This window comes from Phyllobates terribilis, unplaced genomic scaffold (assembly GCF_046119375.1).
Source record: "Phyllobates terribilis strain yellow unplaced genomic scaffold, ASM4611937v1 Scaffold_1__5_contigs__length_1240528914, whole genome shotgun sequence".
Classification (NCBI taxonomy): domain Eukaryota; kingdom Metazoa; phylum Chordata; class Amphibia; order Anura; family Dendrobatidae; genus Phyllobates; species Phyllobates terribilis.
The window spans coordinates 586,837,619-586,862,794 of record NW_027362761.1 but is presented as its reverse complement, the minus strand read 5'-3'; the positions used below and the strand labels follow the sequence as shown (position 1 = coordinate 586,862,794).

The 25,176-nt window shown below is 45.5% G+C and overlaps 1 protein-coding gene across 2 annotated transcripts in view; it reads left to right on the top strand.

Moving 5' to 3' along the window:
* The window catches only part of RICTOR (RPTOR independent companion of MTOR complex 2), a 76,658-nt gene that overhangs the window by 25,800 nt on the left and 25,682 nt on the right, over window positions 1–25,176 (top strand). For both annotated transcript variants that reach the window (XM_073681899.1, XM_073681892.1), the window contains exons 4-28: window positions 2,068–2,132; window positions 3,887–4,018; window positions 6,032–6,095; window positions 6,498–6,624; window positions 6,921–7,090; window positions 7,662–7,729; window positions 8,870–8,937; window positions 10,208–10,290; window positions 10,918–11,005; window positions 14,840–14,930; window positions 15,206–15,272; window positions 15,356–15,436; window positions 15,885–15,985; window positions 16,099–16,264; window positions 16,471–16,572; window positions 17,608–17,654; window positions 17,733–17,868; window positions 17,973–18,172; window positions 21,323–21,449; window positions 21,702–21,866; window positions 23,166–23,242; window positions 23,324–23,402; window positions 23,492–23,601; window positions 23,688–23,775; window positions 25,006–25,098. In XM_073681899.1, the coding sequence (XP_073538000.1) occupies window positions 2,068–2,132; window positions 3,887–4,018; window positions 6,032–6,095; window positions 6,498–6,624; window positions 6,921–7,090; window positions 7,662–7,729; window positions 8,870–8,937; window positions 10,208–10,290; window positions 10,918–11,005; window positions 14,840–14,930; window positions 15,206–15,272; window positions 15,356–15,436; window positions 15,885–15,985; window positions 16,099–16,264; window positions 16,471–16,572; window positions 17,608–17,654; window positions 17,733–17,868; window positions 17,973–18,172; window positions 21,323–21,449; window positions 21,702–21,866; window positions 23,166–23,242; window positions 23,324–23,402; window positions 23,492–23,601; window positions 23,688–23,775; window positions 25,006–25,098 (2,595 nt within the window). The remainder of the gene's footprint in view (window positions 1–2,067; window positions 2,133–3,886; window positions 4,019–6,031; window positions 6,096–6,497; window positions 6,625–6,920; window positions 7,091–7,661; window positions 7,730–8,869; window positions 8,938–10,207; window positions 10,291–10,917; window positions 11,006–14,839; window positions 14,931–15,205; window positions 15,273–15,355; window positions 15,437–15,884; window positions 15,986–16,098; window positions 16,265–16,470; window positions 16,573–17,607; window positions 17,655–17,732; window positions 17,869–17,972; window positions 18,173–21,322; window positions 21,450–21,701; window positions 21,867–23,165; window positions 23,243–23,323; window positions 23,403–23,491; window positions 23,602–23,687; window positions 23,776–25,005; window positions 25,099–25,176) is intronic.

The window sequence follows — 25,176 nt, the reverse complement described above, 5'->3', positions numbered from 1 at the left end:
GGAGGGGTTAGACTCTCTAGTTCTGGTGGTCTAGGGTAATGGTTGTGTTTCTAGTTCTGGTGGTTTCGAGAACAAAGGAGCATTCATATGATATTCCCTGGTTGCCTAGTGTAAATATGTGGATTAGTATCTGGGGGTCTTAAAGGAGTTGTCCACTACTAGGGCAACCCCTTTTTGAACTAATCTTTAGCCCCGATAAAATAAAAAAGCTTATACTCACCACCACTCCCCCCCCCCCGTACCGGCGCCGGCCACGTTCCCGCAGTGTCAGCACTCGCGGTACCGGAGCTCCCGTGCTGTTGTTGTGACACATGACCCCGGCACCCAATCAGCGCTGGGGTCACTGTCCCCGCCTATGTACGGATTGAACATGAAGAGAAAGTCAGAGATCAGCTTCAACTCGAACTTCCTCATCATGTTCAATCTGTACGTAGGCGGGGACAGTGACCCCAGCGCTGATTGGGTGCCGGAGTCTTGTCACAACAACAGCACGGGAGCTCCGGTACCGCGAGTGCTGGCACAGGAGGTGAGCATAAGCTTTTTTATTTTATCGGGGCCAAACATTTAGTTCAAGAAGTAGGACAACCCCTTTAAGACATTTCAGAGATGGCTGTATTTTATCTCCTGGTGGTGTAGGGTAGAAAAGGGTATACATACCTCATGGTCAAGGATAATTGGGTGGATTAATACTTGATGATCTCTTGTAAAAATTGGATTAATTCCTAGTGGTTTATGATACATGATGGGTGTAACGATTACATTTCCTGGTGGTCTAGGGTAAAATTGGGGATTAAGAACTGTCGGTTTAGAACTTATCAGAGGTGAATGTATTTTATTCCTGGTGGTCTGGAGTAAATGCTGTTTATGATCTGGTTCTTATGGATAAATGAGTGGTGTGTATATTCTATGTCCTGGTGGTCTAGGGTAAATCAGGGAGTTAATACCTGCTGGTTTAGGGTATATGTGGGTGTATATATTTTATGTCCTGATGGTCTGGGGTATAATAAGAGGAGGCCTGTTAGTTTACTCTCTTCTTCCAGCGATAAGTCCTGTATGACCAGAAGCTGAATTGGGAGAGAGAGGGGAACGTGCAGCTATGGGCGGCCTCAGTTCTCTCCTGCCCAAAATTGAAATGGACGGTCTGGTATTAGGGGCTCTTTTAGGATGCAGCAGCGGGAGAGGAGGTCTGACTGCTGTGACCCATAGAGATCATGAGAATGGGGGTCCTCTGTTCCCCATTCTCCCAGTAAGTGAACTGTGTATGCGTGACCACCTTTCCCATAGACGCTCTCTGTTCACACAGTGACACGTTATCAGTCTCGGGGTCCCAGCAGTTGGACCACCTCTGATCATCCATTTATGACTTATCGTGGACTGTAGGACCCCCCCCCTCCGGCTGATGTTTATCGCTGTTGACTGGTGATGAATTTCTCGCGCTCACTCTGCTTCCTGTTTATCGCGGCTGTTTTTAGTCCTACTTCACAGGTCCCGAGGCGTGGGCAGATTTAATTTCACAAGACATTTAACCATCATTTACAAGAAAGCAGAAACAATCTCTTTACCGCCAGTCGCTTTCTAACAGAATTATCATCTGAGCGTAAAGTACAGCAAATGTGGCGCCCTGCATCTTCTACAGAAATGCACAAAAATATATATAAAAAAAAAAATCCCACTACTGATAGGTGTCTAACACCTGCCGAAATCTTCCCTGTGTCTCAGATGATCAGCTATGTCTTTCTCCTCCTTACTCCTATTCTGGCTGCAGCAGGAGCCTCTCCCCTCAGGAGGCCCCTCCTTTTTATTTAAGCCTCGCCTTCTCAATTGTTCACCTGCCATAAAGTGATCAGAGGAGCAGGACACAGGAGAGGTGATAAGTGTGTGATCGTTAAGGGTCTGTCCAGTGATCACCCCCACCCCTCTACTCCGATCACGAGACCTAGGGCTGTGTGTCCCTTATGTGAATGGGACCATAAGGCAAATATGTGATAAATTTTTCCCCGTCAATCATCTTAACATCTTTTGTATGTTTCTTTTTCGTCATGTTCTGCTTCCTTTTCCTCTCTCCAGCTTCTATGCAACGTTGGCCACAGCGAAGAAAAATTAGGTTTTACATACGAAGATATAATTATTTGGTAAGTGGATTTTATAGTGTTGTCCGTGCCATTATTCGGTGACCATCACGCCTGCTAAGTGCTTATGTAAGCCACTAATGAATCCTTTAAAGGGGTTTTCTCATGAATAAAAGTTCATTTTAAACAATAGATCTTGGCATAATAATAATTTCCACAATTGGGTGTGATTAAATAAAATGTTCCTGTGCTGAGATAATCTTATACATGTGCCCCTGCTGTGTACTGTGTAATGGCCGTGTCTGACCGTGCAGGAACATGGTCTGATCATACCACAGCTCCTGGGCAGGGGAGGAAGGAAAAGAGTATACAGACATTACAGCACTGGATTGCAGCTGATTTTTTTTTTGTGAGATAAATCATCTCTCTGCCTGTTTTTAAACAATGTTATACTTCAAAGAAAGAATCAGCTGTGATCCCCGGCTGTAATGTCTGTATACTCTTTTGCTACCCCCCTGCCCAGCAGCTGTGGTATGATCAAACCATGTTCCTGCACGGTCAGACACAGCCATTACACAGTACACAGCAGGGGAATATTTATAAGATTATCTCAGCACGGGAACATTTTATTTACACACATCCAATTGTGGAAGTTATTATTATTCCAAGATCTATTGATTAAAATTAACTTTTGTTCATGGGAAAATCCCTTTAAGAGGGTCTGTCCACTTTCTAAAATCATTCCCCCATAGCCACAAAGATGTAACCACCCCTCCCCCTTCCCGAAACTGAGCTCTTACTCACCCTCCCTGGTGTAGCTATCCTCCCATACTCCAGGCAATGTTGATCGCCTGCAGTGGTCACATCGACTTCCCTTCAGCCAGTCACTGAGTTCAATGTTCCTGCTGATGTATACGGCACAAGCAGCTGACCTCAATGATTGGCCATTTAGGAGGGTTGATATGAATTCCTGTCTCGTTAACTGAGAATGTAGAAAAAGTTTTTTGTTTTTTAAGTACTGTTCATATTTTGCAGTAAAAACCACGTTGAATTTATTCATCAGATCATTACGATCATGTTGGGGCGTAATAGGGGGTTTCTTTGATCTTACACGTGGTATACACAGTATACATCACAAAATTTGGGGATTTTTATTTTTTTTGGTGACTGGAAGATTTTTTTTTATATATTTTTTGTTCATTTTTTTTTTTTTTGTTTACATTTTTTTTTGGGGGGGGTTAAATATTATGTCTCCCCAAGAGGTCATAAAAATCTCTGGGGCACGTTACAATTTTAATATGTATTTTTTTTTTTCCTTTAGTTTTTCTATCGAGCTGGGACACCCTAAAGAGCCACAATTAGACTTTTCTGATATTAAGAGGGGTTGGCCACTACCAGAAAACGTGTTTAAATAAGTACTTTGTAAAATAAATATAACAGATACTTCCCGCTCCGGCGCCGGGTGACCCGGGGCTCACATGACATTATACCACGTGAGCCCTGCAGCCGATCAGCGGGCGCTGTTTACTGCGCACTCACGCTTTTCAGAAAGCGGAAGTAGTGAGAGAGCAGCAACCCAATAGCGGCCGTTAATTGGCTGCAGGGCTCACGTGGCATAATGTCATGTGAGCCCCGGGTCACCCGGCGCCGGAGCGGGAAATATCTGTTATATTTATTTTACACAGACTTTTATGTTGAGGAATTTTGATTGCAAACAGTTAGTGTGTGGTGTGAATGACACCTATATTAATAGATGGACATTTCTATGTCTTATCTAACGGAAATCTGCACATTTTTTTCTGTGTTTATACCAAAAGTTTGCGGTTAGCCTTGTTAAACGAAGCAAAAGAAGTGCGAGCAGCGGGACTGCGGGCTCTCCGCTATCTCATCAGAGACTCCAGTATTTTACAGAAGGTGCTAACGTTAAAAGTAGATTACTTAATAGCCAGGTAAGTTCTTCCATCTGTGTTTTTTTTAATTTTTTTTATTACTATTATTTTTTTATTTTTTTTTTATTACAAATAACATGATTATTGTAACTTTTCCAAAGAAAATGTAGCGTAAAGTCGTGGGGGTATAAAGTGGAGAATGGAAAGAATCTATTAAAGTTGTTTTCCAGACACACAGATTATTAAACCATTGTAAAGACTATCAAAATTTAGGAAAGTTAATTATTTACTTGGTTTTAAAATTCTGCTGGGTTTCTGCGCTGTCCCACGTGGTGATGCTCCAGCTCCTGGCTTCCTTCTACAGTCCATTCAAAGCACAGAGCAGAGATTTCCTGTCCAGTTCTGCAGGAATCACTGAACAGTGATGTCATTATGGGTATGGCCGGTGATGTCATTAGGGGTGTGGCCAGTGATCCACAGAAAGTTTACAGTGACTGGGGATGTGCACAGGTAGGGTGAGGATAATGCAGGCTCCATTCAGGACAAGTAATCTTAACGGCTTATGGCTTTGGCCCGAGGGGATTGGGTCGTTCCTGAGTGCTAGATTTCCTTATAATAAATGAATATAGCATAACACATTGCCCTCAACAGTGCACGGAGTCTGTGCAGCTCTAGGGTCACCCCTTGTAACATTAGTGATGGCAGGAGAGCGTCAAGATAACCACAAACTATGTGAAGTGGGAGAAATGGCATAGGCAGCAATTTATCCCTCTTGAGACTTTATAAAAGTCTCAGCATGGTGCTGTGAAGATGGAGTGGATGAAAGTGTGGGAGATGTGGGACAGATACAATTCTGCCTACTAGGAACAAATGAGAGACGGAAGGATGTAAACAATAACGAACCACAAGAAAGGCTGAAACAAAGCTAAAAAAACAAAAAGGTAACTGGAGCATGGAAGCCCAAAACAGGGACAGCCAGATTATGTTTTATTTTTTTTGTGCCCAGGAAACCCTATTAATGAAGAAAATTCATGGACGTGCAGGCTCAGAAAGAAAACCTTTATACACCGGTGCAGAATTAAGAAATGCTGAAGTACTGTACAAGGGAAAACCTAAGAAGAGAGGGAACGAGGGTCAAAAAAAATGAGCGGGTTCACCATCCACCCCCACCATGGCAAACCATTTCCTATGCACTCTGAGAGCAGCATGGTGTAGGGGCAGAGACCCTGATTCCAGCGATGTACCATTTACTGGGCTGTGTTTTGCTGTTTAAATTCAATCAGTGTTTTATCAGCAGGAGATTCACTACAGGACTAGGTGTCTCATGTCTCCTTGTTCATCCACACCCCCACCACTAATAGGAAGCTGCCAGTCAATATAGTGTGTATACAGGAAGCTGCCAATCAGAGGTGTGGGCGGGGTTATATACAGAAAGCTGCCAGTCAGAAGTGTGGGCGGGGTTATACACAGCCCTGCATTCCAAGCTCTGCTAGATCTGCAGCAGAGAAACCTGTGATTGTATCACAACTGCTGCACCCAGGAAACACATCACTGGAATCAGGGTCTCTCACCCTACATTATGCTGCTGGAAGCAACTATAGGTGGTATGGATGTTGCACCGTGTGGCCAGGTCCAGGCGGCCGAATTTCACGGTCTGTATATTGGCAACAATATCTGGACCGTCCACGCCTCTCCTGACCCGACCTTACAGCCACATAGCCATACATGGGCCATAAGCTTTCAGTACATAAATACTGCACCAGAACCACCATCAGTACATGAATACTGCACCAGAGCCACCAACAGTATATAAATACAGCACCAGAACCAACAAAAGTATATTAATACAGCACCAGAACCACCATCAGTACATATATGGCAGTAGAGAGTCAGGAGACACACGGGTATTGCAGTCCGTATATAGCCCTTGAAATACTATCCTAATGCATGCTCCCTTGCTGCCAGGCACCACGTAGTTGTGCCTTACCACTCTTGATTTTGGATTTGTTGTACTATTAGTGCAGGGTTTGTCCTCCTCTTGTGATTAATCAGAAATTTGGGGTTTTGTTTCAGGTGCATAGACATTCAGCAAAGTAATGAAGTCGAAAGGACGCAGGCTCTGCGGCTTGTCAGAAAGGTAAGTTAAGGCCGGACTGCACGCGGTGATTGCCGCAGTGGACACGTGATGCCATCCACTGACTTCTCCGTCTTTCTGATCTCCTCTGTGCACTCGCTTCCTGCCGTGTGACCTCTCGCGACTAGATTATTGTAATCATGGAGTCATACGACAGCAAGTCGGCAAACAGAAGGGCTTTTTTTTTTTTTTTTTTTGAGTCAACCCTACAGTGGGCGAAAAATTTCCACTACTTAAGTTAGGAGATCTGGAGGGAAAAAAGAAAGATTGTAACCGCATTGCCCATATTGCAAGATCTCCATGGTTACAGACTACAAACAAACCCTCTGTAGTCAACAACCACAGTTTTAAGCAAGAAAGTTGCTTGAAAATAATTGTACTTCTCTTGTGTTTTTTTTTTTTCAGATGATTACTGTGAATGCTTCCTTATTCCCTAGTTCTTTAACTAATTCTTTAATAGCGGTTGGAAATGACGGCCTCCAGGAGCGGGACAGGATGGTGCGGGCGTGCATCGCCATTATATGTGAACTAGGTAATTTGTAACATAATCTTATGTATCTGTATACAGGGAGCTCCCCCTAGTGGTGGCTGCAGACATGATCTTATCATGTATCTCTGTATACAGGGAGCTCCCCCTAGTGGTGGCTGCAGACAGGATCTTATCATGTATCTCTGTATACAGGGAGCTCCCCCTAGTGGTGGCTGCAGACAGGATCTTATCATGTATCTCTGTATACAGGGAGCTCCCCCTAGTGGTGGCTGCAGGCAGACTCTGTAATATTCCATCTTCTAATGTCTTTCACTTCTCTTTTCTCCCCATCGCTGCAGCTCTTCAAAACCCAGAGGTGGTGGCGCTCCGAGGCGGTCTCAGTACTATCCTCAAAAATGTGATTGACTGCCAACTTAGTCGAATAAACGAAGCACTGATCACCACAATCCTGCACCTCCTCAATCACCCAAAGACGCGGCAGTATGTGCGAGCCGACGTTGAATTAGAGGTACAAGACCCGTTAAGTCTGAGATCGGAATGAGGATAAATAAATGGGAAGAAGCTGCCGTACCGGAAAAGTTTTATTCCAATCTTCATAAACGGATATGTCCGGATAGCGCTCTTAAAGCAAGCAATTCTTATTTTCAGCCATTTCTGAGATATTAACACTTTTTTTTATACAACTCATTGCCTAGGAAACCAACCACCGCTGCTGGACAGCAGAGTACGCCGCCCTGCACTGACAAGCTCTTTTAAAGTGAGCTTGTAAGCATTGTTTCCAGTCTGTCAGTGATCTCTGTGACCACCTAATCCCGGCTAGATTCAGCGAAATGCTTACAGGTTAGACAGCAGCAGTGGCCGGTCTCCTAGGCAATGAGCTGTAAACAGAATTGTTTATATCTCAAGGGCGGATGCAAATTTTAATAAACAGTAAATTGCAAAAATGCTGCTTTTTACATGTACTATCCGTCAATACCCAGCTGTGAAGATGGGAATTTAACCATCGATGGGGGGCCGTGTTGCTCTTGGGGTTAAGATCTATATCGCTGTCTAATGTCTGCATCTGTTCTCTTTTATAGCAAATTTTGGCGCCATACACGGATTTTCACTACAGGCATAATCCGGACACAGCAGAAGGGCAGCTAAAGTAAGTTGGTAGGCTCTGCGACCTCCTTATGTGGAGGGGCCGGGGATGCCTCTTTACTCCGGTCCGTCCATCGTCTATATGCTGCCATATACTTCTTTGCTCTTCTCTGTGAACGATGTTTTAAAGTGGGAACCCATTTGCAATTATGCGATTGCACTGCAGGGGGCGCTCTCCCTCCTTCAGACTTCTTACATGCCGTGGCACCTTTTGATCACACATGGCTCTCACCCCAGCGATTGCAGCAGGAGCGCAGCTTTATGTAATTAAAAAAAAAACAATCTGGCTTTCCCTGCTTTGGGCTTCCATGTTCCCCTGTTACCTTTATTTTTGTTAATTTAGCTTCCCTTAAGCCATCCTTGTGGCTTGTTATTGTTTACATCCTGCCATCTCTCATTTGTGCCACTAGACTACATTTCCTAGGAGGCAGAATTGTATCTGTCCCGCATCTCCTCTCACACTTTCACCCATGCCATCTACAATGCACCATCCTGAGTACAGTGTCCATTTTAGGACATGATCAGATATCAAAATCAAAGACGAGCGACTCTGACGAGTCACAACTGAGTTTATAGCTCAGTGGTTAGCGCACACTGTACCTGAGACTTTTATAAAGTCTCAAGATGGATAAACTGCTGTTTGTGCCTGACCAGATACATTCAACCAGAATCCCTCTACACAGCAATCAAGAGCAAAGTGGAGCTACTTGTGAGCCCTTATTACAGAGAGACGAAGGAACTTCACCTCTAGTTCCACCTTCTTTCACATGCTGATGCACCCGAATAAAACTGTTTCCTACTGCAGCTAAAACATAGACGTTTTGGTGCAAAAATATTTAAAAATTTATACGTTTTCACTATATAGTTGTTAGGGATTTCCAGGATTTGGAGTAAGCTCCCTTTATTGTCTCCCTGTGGCACCCCAGTGATCTGAATGCACAACCAGAAGGAACGTCATTGACTTCCCTGACTCAGGCATGAGGAGCGTAGCACCCCAGTGATCTGAATGCACAACCAGAAGGAACGTCATGGACTTCCCTGACTCAGTCATGAGGACCGTGGCACACTGGCGTCTCGCACATCTCACACACGTGACATTTTGTTGCTGGGCAGGCTTAACCTTCAACTTTCTTTCTTCCTCCAGGGAAGACCGGGAGGCCAGATTCCAGGCGAGCAAACTCGGGATTGTTGCGGCGTTCCGATCATGGGCAGGTTGGTTCCAGTCATTAGGACGTGCAAAATCCTCCTTCTTCTGCTTCAGTGGTTGTAGAGATGGAGAAAATGTTATTTTAAAAATATACCAATATATATACACTCGGTTAATAATGTACATTAAGAGCTGTGAAGCCACAACGGAGCGGATTGTGGTCGAGCGCTCGGATTGTGGCGGAGCGCTCGGATTATGGCGGAGCGCTCGGATTGTGGCGGAGCGCTCGGATTGTGGCGGAGCGCTCGGATTGTGGCGGAGCGCTCGGATTGTGGCGGAGCGCTCGGATTGTGGCGGAGCGCTCGGATTGTGGCGGAGCGCTCGGATTGTGGCGGAGCGCTCGGATTGTGGCGGAGCGCTCTGATTGTGGCGGAGCGCTCTGATTGTGGCGGAGCGCTCTGATTGTGGCGGAGCGCTCTGATTGTGGCGGAGCGCTCTGCTCTCGTCTCCTCCATTACTGTAATGTGGGATAACGGAGGCAAACGCTGCAGCGGAAATAAAAAGATGAGTGATAATGAAAGACAGAAACCTTTTATTCTGACTCTTCACCAGGCAGGAAATATTAGAGACCTTTCATTACTATCCAGTCTTCATGAATCTGAGAGAACAATGCCAGTCTGCTACCAGAAAGCTCAGCGCTTCTGTCCCAACAATAGACACACTGCACTTTTCTTTTAATAGCAGACTTGAGACCACGTCTTTTAGGGAAAAACCTACACAATATAGTTTTAGTTTTCCTACATATATGTTTCTGTGTTTTGTTTTCTAGCTCGCATTCTTCTAACCACACAATTTTTTTTATTTTTTTTTTTAGCTTTAGATAACCCCTATATCACTTGATAATTACCAAATCTTAAAGTATCACAATGGCTGAGACCTCCAGTGATCAGCTTTGATCTGGGAGAAAAGCTAACAAGTGTTTAGTTTTGCCTACAGCAACCCCAGAGGGGAAATGAAGTATTACACCTCGTGCATTCATATTAATGGGTTTTGTGTGGATTACAGGACAGGACGGGTCCTCCTGAGAGAGGGACGCTCTTTGTGATTCCTCTCTGACCGATGAAATGAAGGTCTGTCTAATCACTCAGGGGGTGCGGTGCAGTAGGGGAGGACACTATAGAAGGTGAATGAAGTAGGGACCTCGCTGTGTAGTGTATCAGACTTGTCCATTTCGCACTGACACTAGTTGGTAAAGATCACAGTATAGCCACCTATAGGGGGCACTAGAGAGACGACTTCTTTTGCCACAATGTGACCCGTTGTATACCTTTGTAGGTATCATTAGCCTGTGTAAGCCTGGGAACTCCGGCATCCAGTCCCTGATCGGGGTTCTGTGTATACCAAACATGGAAATACGGGTAAGTGCCAAAGTTTGTTTTGGAACCAATGTAAAGGGACACACACAAAAAAAATTTGGGGGGATTTTTTCTTATTAAGAATTTTCTTAGGTCCCCAAAAAAGGAATAAAATTTAGTTCCATAGCGTTCAGCTCGTTGCTTAGTTTACCGACCACCTCTGCAGTTTCAGGAGCGCAAGCTGCGGGTCTGAACCTGTCAATCTTCAAGAGCCCACCGCCTCCCTGCAAATCCCTGGTGGGGCCGGGAGAGGTGCGCTCTTGAAGGAAAGACCCCTTTAAAGTGTAAAGTTTTAGAAGTAGTGTTGATCTCAGGAGGGTCCAGGTCTGGAGACCCCAACCGATCAGCAATGTGCAGACCTGTTTTACAGAGCTGATCGGTGAGATCACGCCGGTGTGGCGCACGATTCAAAGTTTTTTATTGTTTTTAGTAACTTATTTTTTATACTTTTTTTAAGTTACACTTTTTTTTAATTTACATTACTTTTGACTTTGTTCCGCTGACGAGTGTTGTGAAAATACAGATAATTAGGTGTTGGTTTCCTTGGCATTGACTGCCCTGATTCATCCTCACCGGCTCCGTCTCGCCCCCTTGGCTCGTGGCCATTGACTTGTGTTTTCTCTCTCCCAGCGAGGTCTTCTCGAGGTACTGTATGAAATTTTCCGCCTCCCTCTTCCGGTGGTGACCAAGGACTTTATTGAAGCTCTGCTGAGTGTCGGTAAGTGGAGGATTATCACCCACAATAGCTGCCCTCCTTTTTTTGTATGCAGCTCCTGTGTGTTTCTAATACTACAGAACATAAAGCCAACTTTCCATTATTGGATAAGTGTTCAGACAAGGAAGGTGGCAACATAACCGTGATAACTGCCAGGTTAATGCCTGCCCAGCCGACAGATATTCCACCCCGACCTTTTTATCCACATACATGCTCAGTTCGACAGGGAATAAGGCCATAAACATGTCCGATCTTTCTCTCTGACCACATTTGCCATCGGGGGAAGGGTCAGCAGACTGCCATACACAAAGGATGGACAGTTCAGACGACTTTGCTCTCGTGTATATGGCACTTAAACATGGGGAGGTGGATCCTCAAAGCTTTGGGTTTGGATGAGGTAACAGTTGGATCGGAGAGAGGTGGCGTGGATGAGGTAACGGGTTGTGGCGAAGATGACAAACCGGCATAGCCGAGCTAGGGACAGTCCTGGCCGTTGAGCAGGGCTTGGGACTTGGCCAGGGTGGTGCAGCTTGGGAGAGCGCTGGTCGGGGTAACGAAGTTTGGCTTGGGAGTGGGCCGGCCCAGGTGGCGGGGCTTGGGATTGGGCCGGCCCAAGTGGCGGGGCTTGGGAGTGGGCCGGCCCAAGTGGCGGGGCTTGGGAGTGGGCCGGCCCAAGTGGCGGGGCTTGGGATTGGGCCGGCCCAAGTGGCGGGGCTTGGGATTGGGCCGGCCCAAGTGGCGGGGCTTGGGATTGGGCCGGCCCAAGTGGCGGGGCTTGGGAGTGGGCCGGCCCAAGTGGCGGGGCTTGGGAGTGGGCCGGCCCAAGTGGCGGGGCTTGGGATTGGGCCGGCCCAAGTGGCGGGGCTTGGGAGTGGGCCGGCCCAGGTGGCGGGGCTTGCATATTAGCTGCATACACAAATCTGTAGTATATTTTTTTTTTTATTGAAGATTTTCTTGTTTGTTTTTTTTTTTTTTTTTTTTGATTCACTGGGATAAAAAAAAATGCTTTTGCAAATCTCCACACCTTATAACACACTAAACCCCCCCCCCCCGTATCACGTTTATGCAGCTTTTCATTGCCCGATAATTTCTGCATTTCTTTATAAACTTCCATTTATGACATTGATCAATTTTATGGTTATTTTCCAGCGCATTTCTCAGCGCTGTAGAGAGATTGTCAGTGGTCCCATATACAGTTATATGAAAAAGTTTGGGCACCCCTATTAATCTTAATGTTTTATAAAAATTGGTGTTTTTGCAACAGCTATTTCAGTTTGATATATGTAATAGCTGTTGGACACAGTAATGTTTCTGCCTTGAAATGAGGTTTTGGGTATGTGCACACGATGCAGAAATGAAGCAGAAAATTTCTGCATCATTTCTGCATCTCCCTGGCAGAAAAAACGCATGCAGATTGTGCATGCGTTTTTCCTGCAGAATACATGCTGATCCACATGCAGATTCACATGCGTTTCCGCATGCAGATTGACAAGCGCTTTCCAGGCGATTTTAGCATCACCTGGAAAGTGCTTGACAACTAGGTCACACTATATAAATCCATGCAAACAGCATGGATTTATATAGTGTGACCCGAGAGAGTGTATATACTTACCTCCGATGGCCCGCGCTGTCCTGCTTTACAAAGTTCCCGGCTGCCGGCAACTTTGAATTGAAAGACCTGCCGACGTCAGCGTCACGTGACCCGTCACATGACTCTGACGTCAGCACAGGTCCTACAACTCACTGCAAGTGCCGGGAACCAAGCGGGAGCGCTGCGCTGGCCGACAGAAGGTAAGTATACATTTATTTTTTATTTTATTCTTTTTTTACAGCTTTTTTTAATGGTACCTGGGTGTGGATGAGACTCTCCTCTCCTCCACACTCGGGTACCATCCGCATATTAGAACGCGCCAATAGCGCAAGTACAGATGCTGTCTTGCGGAATTGGCGCGTTCTAATGCAAGTCAATGGCGGCGAAATCGCCGCGTTTCCGCAAAATTAATTGACATGCTGCGGATTTTTGACCGCAGCGTTCACGCTGCGGAAAAATCCGCATCATGGGCACAGCACATGCGGATTTCCATTGGGGAACATTGCTTCCCTTCTACCATGCGTTTTTCATGCGTTTCCGCGGCGTTTACGCAACTGCAAAAACGCCGCGGAAACGCATGAAATACGCATCGTGTGAACTCAGCCTTATTGTACTAACAGAAAATGTGCAATCTGCATTCAAACAAAATTTGACAGGTGCATAAGTATGGGCACCTCACCAGAAAAGTGACATTAATATTTAGTAGATCCTCCTTTTGCAAAAATAACAGCCTCTAGTCGCTTCCTGTAGCTTTTAATGATTTCCTGGATCCTGGATGAAGGTATTTTTGACCATTCCTCTTTACAAAACAATTCCAGTTCAGTTAAGTTTGATGGTCGCCGAGCATGGACAGCCCTCTTCAAATGATCTCACAGATGTTCAATGATATTCAGGTCTGGGGACAGGGATGGCCATTCCAGAACATTGTAATTGTTCCTCTGCATGAATGCCTGAGTAGATTTGGAGCGGTATTTTGGATCATTTTCTTGCTGAAAGATCCATCCCCTGCGTAACTTCAACTTTATCACTGATTCTTGAACATTATTGTCAAGAATCTGCTGATACTGAGTGGAATCCATGCGTCCCTCAACTTTAACAAGATTCCCGGTGCCGGCATTGGCCACACAGCCCCAAAGCATGATGGAACCTCCACCAAATTTTACTGTGGGTAGCAAGTGTTTTTCTTGGAATGCTGTGTTTTTTTGCTGCCATGCATAACGCCTTTTTGTATGACCAAACAACTCAATCTTGGTTTCATCAGTCCACAGGACCTTCTTCCAAAAAGAAATTGGCTTCTCCAAATGTGCTTTTGCATACCTCAGCCGACTCTGTTTGTGGTGTGCTTGCAGAAACGGCTTCTTTCGCATCACTCTCCCATACAGCTTCTCCTTGTGCAAAGTGCGTTGTATAGTTGACCGATGCACAATGACACCATCTGCAGCAAGTTGATGCTGCAGCTCTCTGGAGGTGGTCTGAGGATTGTCCTTGACTGATCTCACCATTCTTCTTCTCTGCCTTTCTGATGTTTTTCTTGGCCTGCCACTTCTGGCCTTAACAAGAACTGTACCTGTGTTCTTCCATTTCCTTACTATGTTCCTCACAGTGGAAACTGACAGGTTAAATCTCTGAGACAGCTTTTTGTATCCTTCCACTGAACAACTATGTTGAATAATCTTTGTTTTCAGATCATTTGACAGTTGTTTTGAGGAGCCCATGATGCCACTCTTCAGAGGAGATTCAAACAGGAGAACAACTTGCAAGTGGCCACTTTAAGTAGCTTTTCTCATGATTGCATACACCTGGCTATGAAGTTCAAAGCTCATTGAGGTTACAAAACCAAAAAAGTGCTTTAGTAAGTCAGTAAAAGTAGGTAGGAGTATTTAAAACAAGAAAATGATAAGGGTGCCCATACTTATGCACCTGTCAAATTTTGTTTGAATGCAGATTGCACATTTTCTGTTAGTACAATAAACCTCATTTCAAGGCAGAAACATTACTGTGTCCAACAGTTATTACATATATCAAACTGAAATAGCTGTTGCAAAAACACCAATTTTTATAAAACATTAAGCTTAAGATTAATAGGGGTGCCCAAACTTTTTCATATAACTGTATTGGGAGTGCTGTCGGGGGTCTTGAGCAGTGGACAATGTCGTCCATGTATCTTTCTATTAATATATGTGTTGTTTTTGGACACCGCCTCAATAATGAAATGTTTATTTTGCTTCTTTGTTCGTAATCTCAAGACCCGAGCTGCTTTCAGGAGAATTGGAGACTTTCAGACGGATTTGTAGCAGCAGAAGCGAAGACGATTCTTCCACACCGAGCGCGCTCCAGGTGAGCGTTGTGCGGAGAGTCATCCTGAAAGTTACTTAAAGGGGCAGTCTCAAATTCATAGGTTAACCCCTTCTTGCATTCGAAAACGTTTAGGCTCATCGTCTTCGGGACTGGTGGCGATGGCAAAGCGCTGTGCTCTGTTGAATGCCATCATGGAGGGTACACACTCAGCCATTGCTCGATTTTAATGGGGCATTTTAGAGCCCCTTTCTCTGTATCCATGGGGCTTCAAAGGCCTTGACACCCCATACTGATCCGCAGGTTTTGTTTTGCAGAGCGGACCTGGTTGACAACTATCTGGCACTCGTACTGTCCGCTTTCATCACCAACGGTCTACTGGAGGTGAGTGCCGCACCGTATAGTAACGCGGCAGGCGTATGTGCTGTGCGGTGCAGCAGATCACATTGTTGTGTGCTTTTACCTAGGGCTTGGTAGAAGTGATCACCAGCAGCGATGATGACGTCTCCGTCAGGGCAACGATTATCCTTGGGGAACTCTTGCACATGGTAAGTGGTCATTCTGCAGCAGCACACACACATCACATAATGGCACTCTGCACAATTTAGAGGACCTGCCATATTGAGTGGTCAGTCTAATCTGAGAGCAGCAGATTATAGAGCAGGAGGAGCTGAGCAGAGTGATGCGTAGATTGTGGGAAGCATTCAGTATAAATCCAGCTCTAGGGTGAGAAGTAAGACTAGAAAGCAGCGTGCGTGGAGGACATTATGTAGCAGTACTGAGCAGTGTAGCTGTGAATCCAGCTCTGCAGAGAGATATAAAAACACTGACTAGCAATCCTCCCTGCCACCTTTTATCTCTCTATCGTTTTCTACTCTGCTCTTTTTTCCCCTTCTCTCTCCGTAGATTTCAATAGCCAGGTATAATCTGATCCCTCAGTACTTGTACACAGGCGCCAGGTCTTGATCATTATAGTTTTGTATTTTTATTTCACAGGCAAACACGATCCTCCCCCACTCCCACAGCCACCACTTGCACTGCTTGCCAACCCTGATGAACATGGCTGCATCGTTTGACATTTCCAAGGAGAAAAGGCTGTAAGTATTCCTCTGTTATCACACAGCGGGTGAAGAGTTCTCCTGCAGGCCAGGTCTGCAAAACGACGGTACTTTACCCTGTCACTAACCGGAGGCATCTCCTGCATCGGCAGCCGCGCCAGCGCAGCGCTCAACTGTCTGAAGAGATTCCACGAAATGAAGAAACGAGGCCCCAAACCTTTCAGCCTGTACCTGGATCACACCGTGCAGAAGGCCATGGCGTCACACCAGAAACGGGACCAGCACCTGCGAGTCCAGAAGGACATCTTCATCCTCAAGGCGAGTTCACAAGTCACGTAGAATTGGGTCAGTGATTTTCCTGTGGGGTGACTTGTCCTCGGCTTGACATCTTGGTCTCTTTATCTCCTGCGTTCATGCGAGTAGCTGCTCTAACAGTGGCTGGGAGGCTGCTTTCTGGGACAGCAATCTGCTTTTTTTTTTTAGGACCGCCCGTAACATACATATTATTTTGTATTTCTGTATAGGATTCAGAAGACGCTTTGGTGATAAATCTGCGGGATTCCCAGGTCCTTAATCATAAGGAGAACCTGGAGTGGAACTGGAATCTGATCGGGACCATACTCAAGGTTCATCAACCTCCCGCCATCACTACACATATAGCTCGCCCAGTGCTCCCAGTACAGGCTGGACGCCAGTGCCCAGCGCCGGTCACTGTTTCTCCACCATATACTGCTTCTTCTCATAGGACTCATATAGCCGTGTACATCCATTAGTGCAATGATGAAACCTCTACCAGGGTTTATTTACACGGCTCAGCCTCGCTCATGCATTGCCTATAATTCCACCCTTATAGGTACTGTCAGCTCCTCCATACTAACACTTCTGTCATCTGACTCCCCTGCTGATGAGGAGTGATGGACAGCTCTGCATGTACACACACATGTAGAAAAGATGTGACAAGGAAAGCAGGACTCACAGGCTTTCTCTGAGAGTGGGAGGAGAGCAGGACTCGCAGGCTTTTTCTATGAGTGGGAGGAGGGAGCAGGACTCGCAGGCTTTCTCTGAGTGGGAGGAGGGAGCCAGACTCGCAGGCTTTCTCTATGAGTAGAATGGGAAAAGCAGGACTCACAGGCTTTCTCTATGAGTGGGAGGAGGGAGCAGGACTCAGGCTTTCTCTAGGAGTGGGAGGGGGAAGCAGGACTCACAGGCTTTCTCTATGAGTGGGAGGGAGGGAGCAGGACTCAGGCTTTCTCTAGGAGTGGGAGGGGGAAGCAGGACTCACAGGGTCTCCCTATGAGTGGGAGGAGTAAGCAGGACTCGCAGGCTTTCTCTGAGTAGAATGGGAGAAGCAGGACTCAGGCTCTCTAAGTGGGTGGATGATGCAGGACTCACAGGCTCTCTATAAGTGGGTGGATGATGCAGGACTCCCAGGCTTTCTTTGAGTGGGTGGATGATGCAGGACTCTCAGGCTTTTTCCCACACATTTTGGCACAAGTTATACAACTTCTCACAGTACAGAACCTAATAATAAAACACTACATCCTTGCGCTCGTCCATCCTGACAGATTTTTTGTAATTCTCACCTTCTTTTCCCCAGTTATTGGTTGAGCGGCTGTTTGTTTGTTTTTTCAGTGGATTTACTGACCATTTTTATTTTTCAGTGGCCAAATGTGAATTTGAGAAACTGTAAAGACGAGCAGCTGCACAGGTAGGGGCTGTGCATGGCGGCCGCGCGTGTCGTCCTCTAGTCACGTCATTTGCTAATTCTCTTCTTCCCGTCCTCCAGGTTTGTGCGTCGCCTCCTGTTCTTCTACAAGCCCAGCAGTCTGCTCTATGCCAACCTGGAGCTGGACTACAGTAAAGCCAAGCAGCTGACGGTGGTCGGGTGCCAGTTCACAGAGTTCCTGCTGGAGTCGGAGGAGGTGAGACACGTTCCTCTGCAAATTATGCCATTATGCCCAAAGGGGGGGGCGACAGCGGGGTGGATGCCGCTATATGAAGGATTTATTTATTTTTTTAATCATAGGATGGACAGGGCTACCTGGAGGATCTGGTGAAAGATATTGTGCAATGGATGGTGTCCATATCAGGAATGAAGCAGGAGCGCAGCCTGCAGAACAACGGCTTGCTGACCACCCTCTGCCAGTACTACTTCCTCTTCATCGGCACTCTCTCCTGCCACCCGCACGGGGTCAAGATGCTGGAGAAGTGCAATGTATTCCAGTGGTACGTCCTGAGGCCGTGACCAGTCCCGGCAGACAGTCCTCTCCATACATCTCTGCTGCCCACTTCTTTCCAGTCCTCGCAGGACTGTGTATTCATTGCACCTGCTCCTTACACAACACTTGTCCACACGCACAATATATTTTTTTTTTTTAGGCGTATTTTGTTTTCAGAAAAAGCTCAAAAGAATGAGCTTCTCCATTTCTATGCAAAAGCGACTCATTGTGCACACGTTCAGGCTTTTATGAACGTCTTAGGCTATGTGCCCACGTTGCATTTATGAAGCAGAAAATTTCTGCTTCATTTCTGCAAGTCCTCTCCCGGAAAAACGCATGCGGAATTCCACACGCGTTTATCCCGCATTTTTCGCGCGTTTATCACGCGTTTTCCACATGCGGAATTGCCTTGCGTTTTTTATGCATTGGACAAAGGCAATTCTGCATGCGGAAACGCAAAATTAAGTGACATGCTGCGGATTTTTGAACGCAGCATAAACGCTGCGGAAAAATCCGCAGCATGGGCATTGACATTGCGGAATGCCATTGGGGACCATGGGGTGCGGATATACATGCGTTTTTCAAGCGTTTACGCTGCGGAAATTCCGCAGCATATACGCTTGAAAAATGCTACGTGGGCACACAGCCTTAAGGTTCCCAAACACGCCAAGCGGTTATAAGAAGTGACCGGTCCGTTCTGGCGTCTACCGCTCACATTACAGTACAAGTCAGTGGGGAAGCTCAGAAGACGCGCGGATGTTTTTTGGAGGCGGTTTACCGTTTTTTGCTTCTTTTTTTTTTAAAGAAACACTAGAGGTTTCTTCCTTTTTCAATGATGAGAAAAAAATGTCCGGGAAAAAAAAAATATCGATTAAGTTTAAAAGACGTCGTGTGCACATGTGCTTACACATTTCCTCCAATTCCAGGGTTTCCAGAGACGTGCGATCCGCCTCCTCATCCGCCTCCCCATCTGCCTCCGCCTCCCCATCTGCCTCCGCCTCCCCATCTGCCTCCGCCTCCCCATCTGCCTCCGCCTCCCCATCTGCCTCCGCCTCCCCATCTGCCTCCGCCTCCCCATCTGCCTCTTCACCTCATCCTCCTCTACATGTTCCTCTACATCTGCCTCTTCACCGCCTCTTCCTCTACATCTGCCTCTTCACCGCCTCTTCCTCTACATCTGCCTCTTCACCGCCTCTTCCTCTACATCTGCCTCTTCACCGCCTCTTCCTCTACATCTGCCTCTTCACCGCCTCTTCCTCTACATCTGCCTCTTCACCTCCTCTTCCTCTACATCTGCCTCTTCACCTCCTCTTCCTCTACATCTGCCTCTTCACCTCCTCCTCCTCTACATCTGCCTCTTCACCTCCTCCTCCTCTACATCTGCCTCTTCACCTCCTCCTCCTCTACATCTGCCTCTTTACTTCCTCCTCCTCTACATCTGCCTCTTTACCTCCTCCTCCTCTACATCTGCCTCTTCATCTCCTCCTCCCCATCTGCCTCTTCATCTCCTCCTCCCCATCTGCCTCATCTCCTCCTCCTCCCCATCCGCCTCTTCATCTCCTCCTCCGCCTCTTCATCTCCTCCTCCTCTCCATCCGCCTCTTCACTTCCTTCTCCTCCCCATCCGCCTCTTCACATCCTTCTCCTCCTCCCCATCCGCCTCTTCACCTCCTTCTTCTCCTCCCCATCCGCCTCTTCACCTCCTTCTCCTCCTTCCCATCCGCCTCTTCACCTCCTTCTCCTCCTTCCCATCCGCCTCTTCACCTCCTTCTCCTCATTCCCATCCGCCTCTTCACCTCCTTCTCCTCCTTCCCATCCACCTCTTCACCTCCTTCTCCTCCTTCCCATCCGCCTCTTCACCTCCTTCTCCTCCTTCCCATCCGCCTCTTCACCTCCTTCTCCTCCTTCCCATCCGCCTCTTCACCTCCTTCTCCTCCTTCCCATCCGCCTCTTCACCTCCTTCTCCTCCTTCCCATCCGCCTCTTCACCTCCTTCTCCTCCTTCCCATCTGCCTCTTCACCTCCTTCTCCTCCTTCCCATCCGCCTCTTCACCTCCTTCTCCTCCTTCCCATCCGCCTCTTCACCTCCTTCTCCTCCTCCCCATCCGCCTCTTCACCTCCTTCTCCTCCTCCCCATCCGCCTCTTCCTCCTTCTATTCCTGCTCCTCTTCCGCCACCTCGTGCTGCTCCTCTTCCGCCACCTCGTGCTGCTCCTCTTCCGCCACCTCGTGCTGCTCCTCTTCCGCCACCTCGTGCTGCTCCTCTTCCGCCACCTCGTGCTGCTCCTCTTCCGCCACCTCGTGCTGCTCCTCTTCCGCCACCTCGTGCTGCTCCTCTTCCGCCACCTCGTGCTGCTCCTCTTCCGCCACCTCGTGCTGCCTGCTCTTCCGCCACCTCGTGCTGCCTGCTCTTCCGCCACCTCGTGCTGCCTGCTCTTCCGCCACCTCGTGCTGCCTGCTCTTCCGCCACCTCGTGCTGCCTGCTCTTCCGCCACCTCGTGCTGCCTGCTCTTCCGCCACCTCGTGCTGCCTGCTCTTCCGCCACCTCGTGCTGCCTGCTCTTCCGCCACCTCGTGCTGCCTGCTCTTCCGCCACCTCGTGCTGCCTGCTCTTCCGCCACCTCGTGCTGCCTGCTCTTCCGCCACCTCGTGCTGCCTGCTCTTCCGCCACCTCGTGCTGCCTGCTCTTCCGCCACCTCGTGCTGCCTGCTCTTCCGCCACCTCGTGCTGCCTGCTCTTCCGCCACCTCGTGCTGCCTGCTCTTCCGCCACCTCGTGCTGCCTGCTCTTCCGCCACCTCGTGCTGCCTGCTCTTCTGCCACCTCGTGCTGCCCCTCTTCCGCCACCTCGTGCTGCCTGCTCTTCCTCCACCTCGTGCTGCCTGCTCTTCCGCCACCTCGTGCTGCCTGCTCTTCCGCCACCTCGTGCTGCCTGCTCTTCCGCCACCTCGTGCTGCCTGCTCTTCCGCCACCTCGTGCTGCCTGCTCTTCCGCCACCTCGTGCTGCCCCTCTTCCGCCACCTCGTGCTGCCTGCTCTTCCGCCACCTCGTGCTGCCTGCTCTTCCGCCACCTCGTGCTGCCTGCTCTTCCGCCACCTCGTGCTGAATGAAGTTCTTGGAAAATCCTGTGTGTAAATCCTCCTGTCATATTTTTATTTTACAGTCTCCTAAATCTTTGCTCGCTGAAAAACCAAGACCACTTATTGAAGTTGGCCGTGTCCAGTTTGGATTACAGCAGGGACGGACTCGCCAGGGTCATTCTATCCAAGACCCTGACCGCGTCTCCGGACGTAAGTGATTAATGCCGCTCCCCTCCTGGTACCTACGCCGCGAGCCTCGCTGTGGACCGGCTGCTGCTGACCATTTATTTAGTTTTTGTGTTTTATTGTTTCTTGCATCGTTTGCTTGCGAATATTTTAGCGTCTTAAAGGGGAAATGCACCATAATCACGTTATTTACAGGAATCCGCACCAAAATACACAGAAATGTGCTTCGATTAATGTTTTTCACGGTTTTGGTTTTTTTTTTTCCCCTTTTTGCAGAGTTGTCGTCTTTACGCCACCAAGCACCTAAGGGTTCTCCTAAGAGCCAACGTCGAGTTCTTCAGCAATTGGGGGATCGAATTATTGGTGACGCAGCTGCACGACAAGAACAAGAATATCTCCACAGAAGCCCTGGACGTTCTGGATGAGGCTTGTGAAGATAAGGTGAGCACTAGGGAGCAAGTATTAAAGGGGCTGTCCCCTTTAAGGAAACGTCTGTACTCACCGTCCCCGGGTCTAATGGTGAGTCTCCGCCACTGGTCACGGTGTCTGGCATTGGCTGCGGCACTGATTTCAAGACGGGGGGCTGCTGAAGACCCCTAGACCCCTCTACTAGAAGCAATTGGGCGACCGCAGGTTCAAGTCCCCTAAGGGGACTAACAAAAAATAATATATATATATATATATATATATATATATATATATATATATATATATATATATATATATATATACAAATTCTAAACACCCCTTTTTTTTCCCCCATTAAAAATAAAGAAATATATATATAGAAAAAAAATAAACATAATTGGTATTACTGCATCTGATCTATTAAAAATAATAAATGAATTATCCTGTCGGAAAACACTAAAAAGAGAAGAAAAACAAAACACCTGTCGCTGCTACTAGGCAAAAAAAAAAATGCAATGAAAAAGTCGCATCTTCTAATAATGGTTATAAATAAGAAATATTTTATAAAATATTTTTTATAACTATTCAAATTTTATTAACATATATAATAATTGTCAGCTGAAGGCAAAAAAAAACAACAAGACCGCATTAAAAAATAACATTACGGGTCTTGGAAAAGGGCGGCTCAAGTGGACATTATTTATTTATTTTGTTTTACAAATTTCCCAAATTTTTATTTTTATTTTTTTCCAGCAGTGTAAGTTTGTTATCGCCGTAACCTGGAGAATGGCGTTACTCCACAATGAACTCCGAAATAATTAAAAAATGGAAGGCAGAATTGGAATTTTTTTTTTTTGTTTTAGCCATTCCTTTCCATTTGGATTTTTGTTTTTCCGTTTTTCGGGACATTGTATGGTAAAATGATCAGTGTCGTGCAAAACCACAACTAATCCCACAATAAAACAAGCCTTGATATGTGGGGATTGAAGAATTCGCAAATGAAAATTGTGGCAGCTTAAAAAAGGGGGAGGAAAAAAAATTAAACCTTGCAAAAAAAAGCTTAAAGGGGTATTCCAATCTCCAAGATCCAAGCTACTGCAATGCCCTGCACATTGGGTAAGCAAAATAGCTAATCAGAAGAACTATCTACATTTCTAATTGGAGGTATTTGCTAATATTGTTATTATTTACACCTACTACATATTGGGATAGGATCTTGTAGATAGGAATACCCCTTTAATATTGATGTCACAGGTGAAGGATACTTGATTGTCGCCTGCAAACGAGATCCGACCGTCCGTCTGTCGCTGACAGTCTCTTCTTTTCCTCTAGGCTAATCTCCACGCTCTCATCCAGATGAAGCCAGCGCTCTCTCACCTTGGAGACAAGGGGCTGCTCCTCCTCCTGCGGTAGGACCAGTCGCCCCCTCTAGATTTTCTCCACGGGGGGCCGCCCCTCTTGTACTTATCTGTCCGTCCTTCACGTTGCAGGTTCCTCTCGATTCCAAAGGGGTTTTCCTATCTGAATGAAAGGGGCTACGTAACAAAGGAGCTGGAGAAGTGGCAGAAGGTGCGTACGCGGTCATGTTAGTTAGCCAACGAGGCGGGGCTTTCTCATTTTGGAATATTGTGGAGCTTATTATTTATCTTCATTTTTAGGAATATAATTTAAAATACGTTGATCTGATTGAAGAGCAGCTGAACGAGGCTCTGACCACCTACCGCAAGCCGGTGGACGGGGACAACTACGTACGGCGCAGTAATCAACGGTAACGGCTGCTTCCCCTGACACATCGCGCTCCGAGGGGCGTCCCCACACTGAGCGTTCTCACACGAACACTTGTCTCATTCACAGAGTGCTGCGTCCTTACGTCTATCTACCCGTTCACCTCTATGGGCAACTGGTGCATCACAAAACCGGCTGCCATCTTCTGGAGGTCCAGGTGAGAAAGAGTGATCAAAAATAGCCAACATTCACCAACGAGAAATAGATTTATTAACTGGGAATTGGGCTGTTTAAATGTAACCTTAACCCAGATTTTTTCTTATTTTTGTTGTATTCATATTCATTTTTAAAATGTTTATTTATTTATTTTTTGATATTTCATTTTTGCCATTTTAGGTTTTTATTCTATTTGATTTAATGTATTTTTATATTAATAGTATTATGTATTACGTGTTTTATCTCAGGTTTTTATTTTATAATTTTTTTTTTAGCCTATTTCTTATTTTTGTTTTTCATATTAATTTTTTAATTTTTTATTTTAAATATTTTTGTTTATTTTTTGTATTTCATTTTTGCTATTTTAGGTTTTTATTTGATTTAATGTATTTTTTATATTAATAGTATTATGTATTATATGTTTTATCTCAGGTTTTTATTAAATTTTTTTTAGCCTATTTTTGTTTTTATATTAATTTTTACAATTTTTAGTTTATTTAACATTTTTCTTGGCTTTTTATATTTAATTTTTGCTATTTTAAGTTTTTATTCTGTCTATTTGATTTAATGTATTTTCTTATATTAATAGTATTTGTTTTATTTTCGGTTTTTATTTTGATTTATTTTATCAGCCTTTGATTTTAGTAATTTATTTTAGTTTTTTTTCTTTGATTTTTAGATTATTTTTGATATTTTATGAATATATATTTTTGTTATGATATTGTTTTCATTTTTTTTGATTAGCATATATTATTTTTATATTAGTTTATTTTGTTTAAATTTATATTTTCATCATATTTTCTTTTTTGGTATATTTTGATATTTTATTATGTATTTAATTTTTTAGGCCTTTATTTTAGTATCTTTCAATTATAATTTAACCTATTTTATTAAGTATTTCATTTTTGTTTTTCACTATGTGATTTTTACTTCATTTTTAATATTTTATTCATGTATTTTGCATTTTTTTTTTTTTATTACTGGTCCTTTTTATTTTATTTTTAGTTAAATTTATTTTCAATATTTTCTTATAATATTTTATATATTTTATTTTTTTCATATTCGTATCTTATTTTGTTTCTTAGTGATCATTTTAATTATTTTATTAATGTATATTTTGTTTTTTATTGTATTTTTTATTAAATATTAGTTTTTATTTAATTTTTTTTTTTATTTTAGAAATCTGCATTTTCCGCTTAACCAAAGCCTCTGGCATGTTTTCTTTTTGCAGAACGTTGTTCCAGATCTCAGTTACACGGTGCGATCTCCGTCGTTGGATAATTGGGAAGGAATCAAACAGCTGAAGGCGGCTTTGTGGTCCCTGGTATGCCTTATGTTACTGTGGGGGGAAACTGGAAGCTCCGTTCTTATTGTGGGGTCACTTTGTGACTTGTTTGTTTGC